At 39.9% G+C, this 17,816-nt stretch overlaps 1 protein-coding gene across 6 annotated transcripts in view; it reads right to left on the bottom strand.

The window, feature by feature from the left end:
- Positions 1-17,481, bottom strand: part of LOC111269655 (uncharacterized) — a 63,564-nt gene extending 46,083 nt beyond the window's left edge. For all 6 annotated transcript variants that reach the window (XR_015314666.1, XM_086972184.1, XM_086972185.1 and 3 more), the window contains exons 1-2: positions 16,684-17,481; positions 2,965-3,264 (exon numbers count right to left, since the gene is read on the bottom strand). Coding sequence is in view for 5 of the 6 variants with exons in the window: in XM_086972184.1 (XP_086828310.1) it covers positions 2,965-3,208 (244 nt within the window). In the remaining variant the exon portion in view is untranslated. The remainder of the gene's footprint in view (positions 1-2,964; positions 3,265-16,683) is intronic.
- Positions 17,482-17,816: the final 335 nt, after the last annotated feature.

Here is a 17,816-nt window from a genome sequence, read left to right as displayed (position 1 = left end):
CAAACAATAAGGAATTTTGGAGAATAATGAACTATTATTAATATTAAAAGCTGCTTGTAGAATTGCTTTCATTTCCTAGGCCTGTTGAAAAAACCCAGATAAATCCAGCAAAGCCCACCACGGTTAGACTCCTAATCGGATCAAGTCCCTGCTACTATATCCGAAGAGAGGAGTGATTTCGAGGACTTGTGCGTATAGGAAGATAGACTGGGGTGTTGAAAAAAAAGAACAAAGACATTTATTTCTAGTTAATCTATTCTTAAATAATTCTACAAATTAACCGGCCACAGTGTTCCTGTAACACGTTTGCGGATTCCCTTGCTTCAGTGCGTTTGAAATTCTGTCTGATGGAAGGCTTTGTTTCAAATATGAGGCATTTCAACACGATTTCAACAACAAAGCGGCTGAGGCGTTATATTTTCGTAATGTTTAGCCCTTCTGGAGTTTGTCGGAAGGTAGCCAGTTGGACATTTTTGCTCAGAGCATTTCGACACCTAAAGGGATCCAAGCACGGAGTAAACTGCATCGAGAAGCTAATTTCTAGAAGAATACAACCGCAAATTTGTATTGTATATCTAAGGACGTTGGCCCTGAACGTAATGTGCCTGTTGAAAACGTATTCACTTTGTGTCTTTCTAAGAGCTGTCTTGAGTCGCGCTTTCTTTTGGCAAAATTACCGAAACCAATTAAGGGCCAAACGAAATTATAGTACGATATCTTATTTCGTTGGAATATGTTATAGATATTTCGCTACCTCAAGCGTGAAGTCGACTTATTTGAAATATATAAAGCATTTCTTGTGTAACTTCGCGAACATGACGTCTGCATTATACCTAGGCTACAATCACGAGCCAAAGAGTTAAAAAAAAAAAAAACTGTTGGAAACTAAAAGCTAAATTCTGAGCTTTTGGAAAAATAACATAGTATATGGCTCGTCCGATAACGAGAATGGTAATAGATAGAAATGTTTAGTTAGCCGTTTAGGAGGCTGCTGATCATAAACTGTGATTCCCGAAGGAGTTCTCTATTACCTTCTCGTGACTCCTATAAATTCGTATAGTCGTTGTACCGGACAGTTTGTGTCCTTCATAGATTAGCCAGACCAGAATTGGGTAGTTCCTCTTTAAAAATAGCCTTTTATTCGCACTAAGTAAATAATTCGAAATTTAAAGAACTATGTATTTGGTGTATAAGCAGATTACCTAAGAACCCTTGTCCTTTTTTTGTCCCTTACCTAAGAACGTGTCCGGTTTTTCTCCTAATCCGTAGAAACGTTGCAATTTTGCAAGAGAAAAAAAAGCTCAACGTTCAAAATGAAACTCTTTAACTGCAGAAATCCGAACCATCGTTCTGGCCTGTTCGTTTTCAGGACGAAGCCCCTGTGCCAGGGAAAAATATCAGCTCTTAACTACGACGCCCAGAAAAAGGTACGCAGGCCATCAGGTTGTTGGAAGTCACTATATCTCCGTTTGTGTTACAGTGCTTTACAGTTAACATGTTCTGGTAATGATACACAGATCGATATATGCGGAGCTTATCCCTTACCGCTTGCTCTATTTATTTTGTTTTCACTCTTGTAACATTTCCAAATCGACCCTGCAACGACGCGATGCTAACGGGTTTTCTTACTAGCATAAGGAACACAGGAGAATGGTGTAAATTGAAATTTAGGCGTGAGAGGCATACTCTGGTCATGCAGTAAAATCCAATCAGTAATTGGAAGGACAATGAATATATTACAGTCGTCTATTTTCCTATTTAACTCCTCTAGATCGAGCCCCACTCCCCATTTCGGCTTTTTGAAATAGTGCTAAACAGCGGTGCCGCTACCTGTCAAAGGAGGCAGCTAAAAGCCAACTATTAAAAAGGCTTTTTGTCGCACTCAATAGAAGGAGGATTATAAAATGATAAAACCATTGTTATGATGCGCTCCGATTAGCGAACACTTCATCCCTAAGTGGACTTCGTTCTGCTGTCACTAATTATTACGTGGTTGGAGGAGAAAGTGTAGCTTATGAAACTGATTTAGCAAGCTAACCCTGTTAGCGTCCTTGTCGCGCGATTTAACAATGTGAGCGTTACGAACTGACAAATAAACATGTGGTTAGGTATGCACAGAAACATAGGTCTGACTCTGCCGCACAGTGTTTGAATAAAAATAGTCATAAATGACAAATAGATGAGGTGACGCGTTCATTCTCTCGAAAAATACTGCCTACCATGACCCTCGTATACTGTGCATTTACCCTGTATTGTCGTATAGCCTATATAGCGCGTATAGCCTATTCATATGTTTAGGACGAGTTCGCCGGTTCGTAGGTAGCGACACCCGAACCGGATGCTCAGACTTCAGGCACAGATGTCACAGTCATTATGTTCAGTTCAGCTGTGGAACATGTGCTTTGTGTAAGCTTTACACTTATCGATTGATGGATACACAAAGAAATAGATATATAATTTAATACTACTATTTAAGATTAGAACTATAACAGCCATACATAGAAAGCAAACTGCTCTTGTCAATTTCGAACCGTACAGCCATGGTCAATTTCTAGAAAATATGAACGATACCGTGCTGGGCACGAAATCATCCCCGAAATCGAATTTTATACATTCGAGCGTGATTGCATCGTTCTATTCTACTAATTGCTGGAAAAGTGAGCGTCTGTATGGATGGTTTCAAGGACTGTCCAAGGAACTCCTGCTGCGTTTGTCCGCATTCTAAACAACACCACGACGTAGGGGCAACCGGAATAAATAACTTTTTAAAGGCATTAAGAAGCAGCGGGTGGCTTCCAACTTAGAAGCCACCCACCGTTTTGCCGATCATGTAACATACTAGCAGACCGGATCAACGTATTGCCGCTTCAAAGCTGCTTATTACCAATAGAATTACGCACGTAACAACTTACGTACTAAGCGAGAACGAAATGCATTAAGTAAATAGGTTCCTTTGTTCTTTACCTGTATCGGTGGTTATATTGGTCACCGGAATTGACGCGTAAATATCTTCGATTCTTTCGTCGTTGTCGATTGTATTTGAGTAAATGGCGGTGCCGTTTACTCTAGAAACCGCTGTATTGATAGTAGAAACGACGGCTGGCTGGGGACGCGTTATTTTGGTTGAACCGTTTTCTTCGCCACCTTCTATTTCGCCTGATGACTGCGTGTCCGGGGGTCTAATGGACGTTACGGGTTTCCTGAACATACTGAGACGAAGACAACGTTTCTACACCTCGCTTATACTAAACAAGGCGGGGTTTCCTGGAAGTTATAAAACATATGAATACAACACATCAGTATATATCAGCCATACATCGTTTGACCGAAATAAGTAAACCAATAGATATCTGGAAAAAAGCACACAAAGAATACTTGTAGCCTCGATACGTATTGATTCTTCATTTTTTTTTTTTTTTTTTAATTGAAATATTCTAGGCTGTTTTTTTACGCGACAACTTGTTTTGATTTTCTTGAATTCTTTTTTATTCTTCTTTAAAAATGTATTAATAACTCAAATTTAAGAAACGCAAATTTCTAACCCCTATAATTTGGGTAATTTTAATTGAGGCTGTCTTTCTACTTTTTGATTTCTGTCAATTTACTGTCAGATTTACATTTTGCCGATTCTGTTCCGATCACAGTTTTTGTAGAGGTCGCATGGTCGATTACAGTAGATTTAACGAAATCGACTATGGCATACTGAACATGAAATCATTGAATAAACGGTACAATTCAGATGACTCTATCCCATGAAGGTCGCCTCTTTCCTGGCCTCTTTCAATGGCTTCGTCAGTGCACAAGAAAGGTATTAGATCTTCTGGAGAGAATTAGCGCTCAGTAGCGCAAGAGTCTATTCCCTGTCTAGTTGAAAAAAACCATAGTTGGTCACGTTTGACTTACTGAATATCGAGACGTGGTATTGTAACATTACCCAACATGAGTTCGTGAAGGGTAAACTACAAGCAAGACATAATCTAAGCCAGCATATAAAAATCATTGCAGGGAATTATACTGAATCGACGTCGGTTTCCTTAAGGCTTCATATCGAGTTCGTTACGGCTTGTTAATTGTGACGTTTATTGAGCTGGGGATTGATTATAGCTTTATGAACATGATCGGAAGCTATTCGATGGGTCTTTTCGAGTTGAAATCAATGATACCTCCAATTCTGAAAGGGAATGCTTGAAATTATACGGTGTTTACGTACTGTCTAGCCAACTATTTTTTCTTAAAGCTGTACGGTTATACGCTCTCACAAAGAAGCTAACTAATATAGTCAAACGATGCGATCATTTCCCCAGTGATCTTGGTAAATCGTTTAGGAGTTAGAATTTCGCGTGAAATTGCTTTCGCTATCTATACGAATTCGAGAATTAGAGCAGCATCAGCTGCTGTAGATGCTTCGTACCCTACAGTTTAATATTAATTTTCACAAAATGCCCGCTGCTTCTATATTGTTCCGAACGATCCTCGATGAGGAAATACAGAACAAGTGCAGATTCGGTTACTTTTAGATGCGGCGTAAATCAAGCTGGTCTGTTTCTTCAGCTCATTTAGAGAGCATTCTATATGCAGACATCAATACGTAAAATAGGTCGCTGTAATATATCACGTTTTGTTCACAACTGCAAAGGGAATGACGGCGTAGAGGTGGCCGGAGCCGATAGGCTCACTACGTTTTCATTTCGTTCATACGACATTTCGTAGTACATTAACACAAGACAATGTTGTTTCATAATATATTCATAAGTAATCATTGTAAGTTACTTAATGATCGGTCTTCTTGGCTCAAACGGATTCTTAACCCTTCGTACTTACTTCAAGCGTTCACATTTTTACCTAACCTCACCTGGACCAAACGTACTGCAGTAGATATATCTCAACTGCATATCTAAGCAACTCGAGAATAGAAAGGCTTCACGGTGCTATAAATCGTCTTTGTCTGCCGGTCGCTGCCTCTTCTAACATTTCAACTATACAGCCAATAACAACTAATTCCAGATAGAAAAGAACCGATAATTATGTCCCTAATAAAACAAACACGATATCCCTGTGATGATCTGTCATAACCTATAGGCAAAGGTATTTATTGGAAATTAAGATACTGCTGCTCTGATAAAGTTCCATGGCTTTCTTAGCTGGCCTTTTACATGTTATTCTTCATAGCGCTTTTATTGATTCAAAAGAACGATTGGTATGCAATACCTAATAGTTCAGTGCCAACCAGGATAGGTTGGATGACACTTTTCTCTTTCTTTTATAGCTCAATTGTAACGAGTAATTTATATATGATAAAAAATACAAACAAAAAACAGCCGTTTTTTGTGCGGTACCTATTACAACTGTCGTTTGTCTGTGCTGAACGAGCGTGTTTAACGAGGTAGCATGTCCACGGTTGCACCGTGGTGTCTGTAGCTGAGGGCACGTAATTTTCGAGGGTCGAGAAAACAACTGGGCGCTAAAAGGGGCTGGAGTGACGCCACAGCGCGGGCTCTCTCTTCTCATTGGTACTGCATTTGGTCAGCGATGGTCCGATATATTCGCTGCGTGAATCACTCAAAGGTCAAGCTTGCCGCGGCCGTCAAGACAAGAGCAGGGACGGTAAATGAGCATAAAGCTATGGTTTCCCAATCAAAGCTATGATGGACAGGGAGGATCTTTAGGGAAGCTATAGCAGAGAATCGTCGGGAGATATCTTCGAGTGTTCATGCGTTGTCAAAATGAATAACTTATATTCAATATGTTTTGTACAGCTTCTTCTCCGACATAGGTAAAAGCCAACTGCCTCAACAGCCCACTACATATTGTGAGTGTTATCATTTTTGGACTGTGGATAGCTATGTAAGCAGTGCATGTCTGAATAGATGGGCCTGCAAACACAATTTGAAATAACAATTTGTTGAGACTAGCTGCACGTACAAGCTATTAGAACACGTGCTTTGTGCTCGTTATGCACCAACAAGGCACTCCTATTGCTTCTATATAAACCAATCGGGACGGTTATTTGCATCATCCGTACAGGAACTATTTGATAAATGGTGACTATCGGGTCATATATGTCGTTGTTGTCGGGCGCATCATACTTTCTAGACAGGTGTCATAACACGATGTCGAGTTACTGGGGTCTTCACGTTATTACCGAACGAAACGTTTTGGTGGTTCAGGTCCTCTCCGATTAAAATAGCGTGGACTGCGTCTACCAGAAATTTTCACGTCCGTAGTCATTCTAGACTAAGCGTGCCGAAATCACCATCTAAACCAATCCTTAGTACCGCTCAATGGTTAAACGAACTTCAATTCGAATTCTACCTAAAAGAAGTAAAATGTAGCCAGAAAACAAAATCGTATCTACCGTTAACTAATGTTTTCATTCCAATGATTCGACTGCCAGACGACGCGAACTCGCCATCTTTGTGTCGTTGTTGTCTAGTGACTGGCACGATTTCTCTGATAGGCTTTTGAATTGCTTCTCTAACTTTTAAAAATTCTAGAACGTTTGGCACAACACTGATCTGGACAGCTAAATGTTCTAGTACTATCTGAAATGGTGCGTAGCGCGAACGTTTGAAAATTTTTTAAGACTACCAAAGCATATTTTTAGCCTAAAGTAAGGAGAGGGCATACATCAGTAATCATCATACTGGTTACGCCGTAAGTTAAGTAGTTCGGTCATGAGTAGTATATTCTTTCATAACAGACGTGTGCTATAGAATAATCGAGATCCTTAACAGGCCATAAAACGTTCTCAGGTCGCAAAGCACAGAAACTTCTGAAGCGTTAAACACGGCCTTATTGAGTTTGTCTGATCACGTGTGTTTTTATATCGCTATATATTTCAATGCAGTGCTGGACACTATTTAATTTTCCCAACAACTCAACTTCTCATACCTTACTTGTTTTTTTTCACAGCTCTTAAGGTGCATGGAAAAATAATCATCTGGTAACTGCTGCTTAGCGAACGATCTGCCACTGAAAAGTCTCTGCCAAATATTACTGCCCTTGCTACTTTCAACGTATTTCGACCCAGAAGAAGTTAAGAGACATGGTAGTCCCACAAAACTTCAAGGCATGCTGTTTTGGGTGTGCATCGATACGAAGCATGGCTAATTTGCGATCACGTACCTAAAAGAAGTAAAATGAAGCTTGTTTCGCCTGTAATGTATGATTGACTCTTACTACAAAGTCTGCACTCTCACAGACACATTCTTAAGCGAAGTGCATAGATGTTAACTTGTCGTGAGTAGTTACAAGTATTTTTGCCCGATCAAGCTAAACTCTAATTACCCGCTAAGTAAACGAACGAACTAACTGATAGAAAAACTCTGATTCGCCCCTGCTGAAAGAGCGCTGACTTATTGGCCTCCAACTGAAGTTTCTATTTGAGTCATTTTGCCACTAAATTCTGAAACGATGTACTTCGAAGTGCAAGTTGACTCGTAATCAACGTCTCTCGTAACTGGTCTTCCCACAGAGCGCGTTTTTAATTCAAGCAAGCACTACTCATTGTGTAGAAGCAAGTAGAGGTCATGAAAACTTTACGCAAACCTTTACATCAAGCCCATAACGATGTATTTTTTGGCCTCGTTTAAATGCAATGCCAGTCTATTGTAATGCTTAAGCGTTATCCTATAGCAACTTATGTTTGTCGCATATCCACTGTACTTTTATAGAGGGTAAATTCGAGCTGTCCGTACTTCACAGGCATCCAAAAGTAAAAACAATATTTTAAATAAATTCGAATTAAGGCCTACCCTTACTTCGACCGCTGTTAGCGAAAATGTCCGTGAGAACTGCGAATACCTCATTCAATTAATTGCAGACAAGTGAAGTTTAAGACACGAGTCGGAACAGCAACTGCATAAAATATGCTTTTATCACGGAAACAATTAAATTTCACAAAGAAATCAACATGGTGCTCTCAGGCGGTAACTCGGTAATCGTTCCACTTCCTGGTCCCTATCAAAGGAAAATTGCTCAGTTAACATCATCAACAATCACTTGATGCACAGGACACTAAAACCGATAGCATATATTAGAACTAGTAACTTTCTTACACCAATAACTAACTAGACATTTTAAAATAAGTAATTCTAAGGCGACAGTAGACTACTGTTCCGGAAATTTATTTTGAACCCCTCAGAAAAATTTGTTTTGTTTCTTCCGTCGATTCAGTCGAGACGAATTATTATAAGATGCAGCCACTCAGATATCGAAATGTGTCATGCGTAAATCACGAAAGGTAGATGCACTCGCAAACTGCTATGGTAAATTATACAGTAGCTACTGGTGCGGATCACTTATGAAACGTTGCTAAAATCAGGGTGAAGCTACGCTTAGTCTGATATCGATGTATTTGCGAACCTGTTAAAAAAAATAGGTTAGATTTGCTCGTGCTGAATAAAATTAATGCTCCTTTCCAAGAAGCAAGTGCTTCCACTAGGAAAGATTCAGTGATGTCAAAAAAAGCACAGGAAGCAACCCTACAATGCTCTCGGCATCTGACGTTGCTTTAAATCGCCAGTATTTTCATTGGACTATATTATCGCGTTTTACGAGCCTGCAAATGCAGAAAAGGTCAACATTAGGCTCAAATTCAGATGGTCTGATAAAGGAACATTAGTGCCATCTATCAAAACATTATGTTGCTAGCAGGAAATCTGAATGCGATCTGCTTGACTTGGTAGACAACAATAATACTGCTTATCTTCTACTTAGAGGACAGCACTCTGCTAACAAAACATAACATGTGGCCTATTGAATACAAATTTGAGGCTAGGCATGAGTATGCTTCGGTAAGAAATGCCGATAGCAGTAGAAAAGTCGATGAAAAAAATGATTGTCAAATTGCTTCTGTTGTCCGGTCCTTCCAAATTACTCGTATCTTCGCCCTCGACCACTGACTCACTCGACAACAAGCCCTGAAAACGATGCTAAGACCGCAATCAGCCGAGGCCTATCGCCAGGGGAATTTCAACTGAGAATCTCGACTATAGAAAGGGAACAAAATGTCTTTCCTATCTTGCACATAAGACACTCGTAGAGGCAGGGCTGAGAGATCAGTTTAGCAAAAGATACGTGGATTTTTACGGACCGCGACGGGCCGGCAAGAAGCAATATATCTCATCAACTGAAGCCGGGCATGTTGTGAGGAAATGGATATATCTGTCAAGGAATGGCGTCTTGGTTCCTGTGACAAATAATAGCAACAAAATAATAATAACAACAAGGGCAAAAATATGAGGTAGTTGTTTAAGAGAAACAAAAAATCAACAAAAAGATTTTACTTTTATAGCGTAACAAAGTATGCCACTCCTTACGATAAATAGTACTAAATTTCTTTTTAGAACAAACAGGTACAATGTTGCTGTAGAAGCAGCGGATAGTATTGCCAAATATTTTAGGTAATACCCTCTGAAAGCTGCGAAGTTAAGCTTAAGAAGCATGTTTTTTTTTGGCCGGCATCGGGCTGTTGGCTTCAGAGTGCCTTTCAACAATACTAGAGTGATCGTGACCTGCGCGCGCGGCTTCGTGGTCACGCGCCTCCTAATGTGAATTACAGTAGCCCATAGCGAACACCCGATCAGCTAGGCCTATGCACCTCAAGTAACACTGACAGCACGGAGTTCCCTCCAAATTCCGGAAATTTCTGCGAAATAATCATTGTATTTATGATGACCAGCTGCATAATTGCAACAAAAGCGGCGTGTCAAAACTCAGTAGCTTAAAATCTAAGACATATGAACTCTATTCTAAACGCATTAAAACGATCTGTCCTTTAGTTGATCGAGAAGCTTGGCAGTAATGTCACGTACGATATAATCGCAGACTGCTAAATGCGCCACGCGAACATTTCCACGAACGTAGTGAAAGAATTTTTATTATTGTTTTTAGAGAGTTAGTCAACGATTATGTATGTGCTTAGTTGCTGATTAGTTCTTTATAGCCTACGTTTATCGATAGTCGTTCTTTCATGATCGATCGCTGAATCACTTCCGATCAGTCCGTTAGATTAGTATGATCGTCCAGGCGCAAGCCGGAGACGATATCTTGTTATCTCGGTCGCTGTTTTATCTTGCAACTCTCATGATCCACTTTGCTTATCTCTGGAAGGGCTATTCGTAATATTGCGCGAACTTCCTATTCGGCGCCGATGTCGTATTGTCAGTACGACCGACTCGAAATCTTCTTGTTTAGTACGAAATCAGCCACACCCACTGGTGCCCCGGGGTGCAAGTGGTGTTGCACGCGGGCCCCTCCGCTGTTGAGCCATACCGACGATGGCAACAGTAATCGTTGATATCACGGTTCTTCTTTCAGATTCAGCGACAGCTTCGACGGTCGACGATCAAGAGTTGTTGATAACACGCGGATAGTGCCGAAAGAAAATTAGCAGAAAGGTCAAACGCGAACTCTGCCATCTCGAACGATTATACGTACGTCTTCAAACAACGTCTTCGTGCTGACCACGGTAGCCATTGCGTTTGTTCTTACCCTAACCTGTTATTACCCATTCATTTTCTGGATATGTTATTACAGCGTTATTGTTTTTGCTTTAAGCAGGATAGCTTTCACTAAAACTAACTAACTTGATAGCACCGTCATTGTTACACGAAAATGGTTAGCAAATTAATTCTTAAAAGGGTAGGTCATGCGAATCTGGCTGTTTTGCTCTAAAGGTCTTTTACGCTACGTTAACGTCAATTTCGTGTGATCTAAATTGATAAAATCGAAGGAACAGGGAGGGTGTTGCTCTCGTATTAAACACCAAAAGTAGCTGTGACATTTTTCTTCTATTGTCAAGCTGAATGGTATTTAATTGGCCCTCAGAACTATCATAATACATATATACGTGAGGAAAAAGATCGTTTCTTTTTTTTAGCAACTCATAATAGTTATTTGATTGCGAAATTTAATGCATAACATGACGCAAATGAAAGTACGCAGCGTGGACAAACTTACCCATCTATTAGAACCGATCTCCGACACCAGTTGGTCTGTCCTAATTCAGACGTAAAATGTCACACGCACAATTTTCAAGGCTCTCCTTCCTTTTATTCGATTAGGCAACAAGTTGATAAACACGGACGAGTAAATCAGCCAGTAATAAACCATCGCCATAGGCCTATAATTCGTATGGCTCTAGTATCTCTTTTGATAAAATCCCTTTTAAAATACCTTTTAATTATAAGATCTTTCTAGCTTGTTTCGTACACAATGTGATAAATATTTCCAAGTCATAAATCGTTTTCGGAAATATACTAACATTGTTGTTTAGAATTAGTGCTGCGTCACGGATAGCATTGTCCGTACTGATATTATCAAGTGTACAAACGTGCACTCAAGTCAAATGGTCATGTGTACAAATCTAGACAGCACAACTTCTCAGGCTGGCCATCTAGGCTAACACTAATGTGCCTACTTATGAAACGGATTAGAATTTCCAAGTATTTGTTTGTGACACTCGAGATACGCGCATTCATCCCGTGGTTTTCGTTTCTATAATATCTTCGGCGCATAGAAAATGTCGGCCATGGCTTAGCCAAGTAAAACATAGCAAGAGTTCTAGAAACATTTTTCCTTCGATTATCGAGTTCGGTGTTGCTCAAGGCACGTTAAGCCGTTTTGCTGAACTAATCTGGGCTTTCTTCAAGCGATCTATTATGCGGCAAGGTGATCAGCAACTTCCCATAGTTACAACTTTTTCACCTTCTATTCTAAAACAGTATTTGAATCCTATTTTAGGCCTAGCGAATTTGTGGTTCAAGTCCACTAACGCGTATACTTAGCTAGATACTAGAACCAACTAGAAATACTAACAATCTGGATTTCCACTATTTTTTTTCTTTTCGTGAACAGGGACACTTAAGTGATACTTAATAGTGCGTAAATGCCAACTCCTCAATATCATTCCATAACTTAGTAATCTAAGGAGAACTGTGAAGTATCAATCTACTTAACTGTTCTATAAAAATATATAATCGTCTGTAAAATTAATCAAAACACTGCTGCTCTACTGTTGCTGCGATAGCAGAAAACTTCCAAAACAGACTGAAAATTGATAGTAATGAATATATAATGAAATTGATAAAAAATGAATACATACGTGTGTTAATATTCGTCACAGCTGTTGTTTTTCTTATAACAATTACATGATGATGACACCTTCTCAGAGCAGCATAACAGTGTATGCTACAAAAGCCGATGTTGGTAGGTCATGCTCTAGCCAAAAGTAATCCAAACAATTGCTGGGAAATAAAAGAGGCAACGTGAAGGTAGACAAAGTGATGCCAGCGGCAATGGATTAGCGGAGTTGTGTGTCAATCAATAAACAGCGAACACCGATTCATTGGCATACATCGGTATCCGGCAGAGAAATAATAACGTTGAACGCTCATTAGTGATGAAGGTAGTCCTTTGCTCAGAGCGGCATTGTCAATATAACCGTTATGATATATCACTCAGTTATGGCGACTTTCGTTCCCCTGGACACTTAGACAACATTTTTTAAGGCTCTTAAATTATTAAGATACCGTTATTTTATATAATATGATTATATGTTTATTGCTGTCCTTCCTCTGGGTAGAAGCCTTAGAGTTCAAATTGGGCACTACCCAGCAATTTTATATAGATAATAATAAAGATAATGGTACGCTATCCCTTGGAGTAGTTTAATCATTACCACATTGCGTCACAACTAAAATCGAAAAGTTTAAAATGCTATTGAACATCGAAGGTTCATCACGGCTTTGAAAAAATCCAACCTGAACGACCGGTTGCACAAGTTGGACTTCAATTACCAAATTGAGACTCGCGAATGTTCGCCTTATAATCGTAACAAAGTACTAAATATTGTATCAATTATACAGTATCACAGCTACAAGGTAGTAAATGAAGGAACTTAACAAATAAGAAATACATTACAAATGGAACCGTTTATCTAACAAAAATATTTAGTCTCGGTTGCGAGGATATTAACGACAAAAAATTTCGGTCCTATTAGTTCGATCTAATATACTAATTACTACCTAGAACTATACTTCACTACAATGACGCTAAAGATTCTGGTTCATATTTGATCAGCTAGTGTAAAAATCTTACATGGGTTCTATCGCACAGTTATTGAAAACAAAATGTCGTAATTGGTCTGTCTCTGTTAGCAACGCTAAAAATGAAATCTTTAGCATAATTATGGGGTATCGATCTGATTGACAGTAATTAATCGAAGTGTATCATTCGTGAGTAATCATGAAACTGTTGCATCTGACTACGGTGTTAAAGCTACCGTCAAGCGAATCGGGGACTTTAGCTCCGGAGGTCTGATGCCTATATCATTAGGGATTTTAGCCTCTGCCGGGAAATAAAGTGAATCTTTTGCGAGCGAACCAGTTTCTTTTGTGCAAGAAAATATCTATTTCACTCAGTCAACATCGACTGGGTCAACCGATCGAATACATTTCTTTTATAATTTCAACATCATTCATGGCTGTTCGTGGGTTTGTGCGAATTCATCGTAAGCGACCAAACTTTCGTCAGCAGTCAAGCCGACCAACACTTGCTAGTGAGGCTGTGAACGGTCGGCTGGGTAACCAATCGCTGGCAACGCGAACTTCTCAGAATCAACAACGGTCTGCTCGGCAGTGGAGAAGCGATGATAGTGGACATCAGCGTTATTCCAGCTGGACTCCTTTGCTTATTCTGTTGATTTACTGGCAGAGAAGTATATATGTCATCGCCTTTTTATCATAGCAAGCATCGTAGCACGATTAAGTATCATTGCGTTAAACACAATGAGAGAAAAAGAAGAACGCAGGTGTGTATCTGCGAGCGAGGCAGGAAATGTAAATTCTTTCTTTCATTCTTTCAGCCAGTAATTTCATGTTTCCACGTGGATCGAAAAATGATTAACGACAGAGTTCATGAAATGCGTGGCAAACGTACTACAGCCTTATACTGTAGGAAAACATTTTATCGTTTTTTCACAGTTGGCGTATTATTCGTGTATATTACGCATGGCCTCTGCTTTGACCTTGATTACAGAAAACCTCCATAGAAGAACCAGTGATTATGTTCTCACTATTTTATATTCATTGTCTCAGGGCTTTTGATCGAAATTGTACATATGTGAGGTGGTATATATATATATGTATGGTTTTCGCTATTATTGGGAGCTACTTAGCAATATACAGCCATTACCTTGGCGAGTCTTTTTTCTGTCGTATTAAGTCCTAGCTACTGAACCAATTTCGGTGTTACCTGATAACGTATTTGTCGATAGTCTACCTTTAAATAAGGGAGATTACGAAGGAAACATAGTTTCATAATAGAATAGTAGTTTGATGAGACACAGCTTAAGGTAGCTACTGATCACTTAGTAAGCTATCGAGCGCGTTCTCTCATTTTGTGTTTAAGACTCTACATCTATCGTAACGACATATCTCTACGTACTGTTTGTTGCGCTGACAGGCATCGTTTGACACTGAAACATTTTGAAGAATCTCCGTTGCCACTGTGGTTAGCCCTTTCTAGCCTTTGCTTACTTTCCTATAGCGGCACAAAACCCGCAGATGGCGTTCGCTTTTTACCCGTATCCTTTTAATGCGCAAATATTATTATCTTATAAGACTAAAACATCCTCTGAAACACTAGAAGCGGTTAGTACTAATATTAATTATACTACAGAAAACTCTAATTTGCTTTACTTGATCCTTTTGCAAATAAATTCGCACCAAAAAATACTCAATTTGCTGATAGAAACAATTGTGTGGGCATTCAAAGCGCACTACTGTCGTGAGTTTCTGACGCCTGCGATGTTCTTCTTCAAACTCTAACTAAGAGAACTCTAACTATAACAAAGATGTCTGGAATTTGTGCTGCCCTTGGAAAGCATAGCTGAATCGATTGGTTCAGGAAACGTTGTACGAAGTATTTACACCTCAAATATACTTTGTACCTAGGATGACTTTTTTTGCTTGATAACGACGAAGAAAATTCAATCTTTTGAAGAAGATCTTTCGATTAGTGCGACTGTTATATCTTGAGATTTGGATTTATCATATGCAACCGTAAAGAATCCTCTACATCTACAGAGAAATTCCCAGTAAGGTTCCCACTCCTTAATCGATAGACAAAATCTGCGCATTTTTTGGCCTGCTTCTCGGCGTTGCAGAGCCTGTCACAGTGTAATATCTATAGGATAAATCATGGATAACAAGTTACGAGTTTGATGAAGAAATGCTGCGAGCTAACAAAAGGTGGAACAGATCCGGCATATTTGAAGTGAAAAAGCTAATGAAGGAAACCATCATTTGTGTGCCTCGTAGGCCAGGCAAGCCCACTCTGTACAACTGTAAAGGGCAGCGCCTATGCGAGAAATAACCCAGAACAATGCAACACAAAGCTCTGGCGCACATCGCTGACACGATGCACAGTTACTCAGTTGGAAATCTTTGATACACCCACCTACTATATCCGTAAGATAATCTATGCATCACTGTCATCGATGGCTTAGATGCATAGCTTATCTTAGGCTTCAGATGGAGTAATAAACCCAAATATGATTTTTCTAAAAAATATCAAATATTGTTATGAAGATTCATCCCGAAATTCATTAAAGGTTTCAAAAAAGTTTGTAAAAAATGTATCGCTGACCATAACTTTAGCGTTGAAAAGCAACAAGCAAGATTATCATTGAAGCAATTCCTCATTAAACGTCTCTATATAACGTTATTATGGCAGTCTCTAAAGTCTTTGGGAAATTGTTTATTGATAGTTTAGGTATAAAGAAATTAAGAGGAAAATCTTGCCAGTTAGATGAATTTGCAGATATTTTTTTGTTTCAATACTGTTATATTATTATGTCAAGTCTTCCGTTTATTTCTTTATAGCATGAAGCTCCAGAGCAGACAATAATACTCATATGCCCATTTTCATTTTTTATCTAACGTTTCCTCAGCAGATATAGGTGTGAAAGTAAGTATCTACCTATTTCGTTGCTAATCCGCACGCAAGTGTTTACGTTGCAGGAAGTCAGGCATACATATCGCGTCAAATGATATTGCGTCGTATGTATGCGCAATCATTAAAAACAATGACGCCACAGTAGACAGAGGAGAATACTCTCCTACGTTAGATATATACGGTTCATCGAGCCAAACAAAAAAGTTTTCCTCCCATCTACAAGTGCGTGTTTGTATCTACATCATCACGCGCTTGTTCCTTGCAGGGCGTCGTAACACAGTTTGCCCGGAAACGTACGTAGAATAAAGCTGTACTATCAGTGGCAAATCATCCACTTGCCACCAGGGGGCAGCAAAAAAATAAATAACAGACAGATGGACCAATAGACCTCCGGGGTAATCCCTCTTGACGAGTGAGTAAACTTCATTGTAATGACTTCTTTCGCGGGAGAAACGCTTCGGTGTAAAATAGCCTTTTAAGGAAAATCAGCTGTAACCGAAGAGTAAGCAACAATACCGCCAAACACTTGAAGTTGCAACCAGCAGAACGTTTTGCAAGAATAGTGTATTGCAGAATGTAACTAATAACAAGTACGCGCCAAATAGGCTTTAGACTCGCTACGCAACAAGCTGTATATGAACACGCCAAGATCGTAGATTGTAAGAACATCACATTAAGAAAATCATCATTTGTTCAGCGTGTTCATCGATGATATTCACCCACCTGCTCGCTTAACATCCGCCGGTTAACAACTGCAGACGCCGCAGCTGCAATCCTGAAGTAGCATGACTAAGTCCGCCAGTTGCTTGAGCACGTTTCCAATCGTATCTAGCGCACCTGCACTACAAGGCATTGACTATTGCAACAGAAAAACAACCAGGTAATAGAGAATATAAGGCTTGCTCTGCATGGGAGCAGCGTTATCGGTTGATTTGATTGCACTCGCGCGGTAATTACTTGTGGAGCACAAATTACAGTCACTGCGACGCAGTCACAGTGTTACGGAAATCGTATGCGCTTGTATGTAACATTGGAGTCCTTCTGCACTTCTGCAATGATTAAGTCACAAAGTTCCGTGGTATAATTCCAATGGTAACAACAGGAAAACGATTTGCTAGCTGGACTACAGGCGTAGACAGCATGCGTTTAAAAAACACTGTAAATAAATCCAGGGTGGGTTTTTCGTTTTTCCATCAACTACGTTTTGGTCTCACAGGAAAGACACGCCACTTACTCTGATCGCACTGTGTGCGCCATTCTCGTCATTACTATCGTAAACAAGCATATCATGGCGAGATTACGTCTCCCACAAAAAATGGGTTTGAAAAAATGGAAACCATTGACGACCCAAGACAAATGCACGATCATCAAAGCAACTCGAAAATTCTTGCATTAAAGTACAGCGCCACCCAGAGGAGGGTCTGGAGACAGTGCGAATCAGCAGCTTCCTCCTCAGCCTATCGAGTCCCGAAGCGGCAGCCAGGAAAGGGAATGCGAGGGAGTGTGGCTGAAAAGACCAAATGCACACCACCAGAGGGAGTTGCTATCCCATCATCACCACCATCGCTACCGCCGCCTTCTCACGTTTGCGCAGTTGAGCCACTGTAATGTCAACAGGATCCGCAGCATCAGCAAAAGTAGTTGTTGTTGCTGTTACAGTGTCAGAAGCTCATCATCGTAACATCGTACTGAAAATACATATCATCGTTAGGCATGTTGTATGTGGTACTTAAATATGGTTAATGAAACAACTGAGCGAAAGTAGGGACCACTTTGTTGCTGTCGCCATTATCGTCCCACTCTTACTCGCTTCATGTTCATGTCCCGAGAGGGCGCTCCTCGACAGGCACGGTGGT

The sequence above is a fragment of the Varroa jacobsoni genome, unplaced genomic scaffold, assembly GCF_002532875.2.
Source record: "Varroa jacobsoni isolate VJ856 unplaced genomic scaffold, vjacob_1.0 scaffold_1403, whole genome shotgun sequence".
Lineage (NCBI taxonomy): Eukaryota > Metazoa > Arthropoda > Arachnida > Mesostigmata > Varroidae > Varroa > Varroa jacobsoni.
This window is presented reverse-complemented; position numbering and strand designations above follow the sequence as displayed.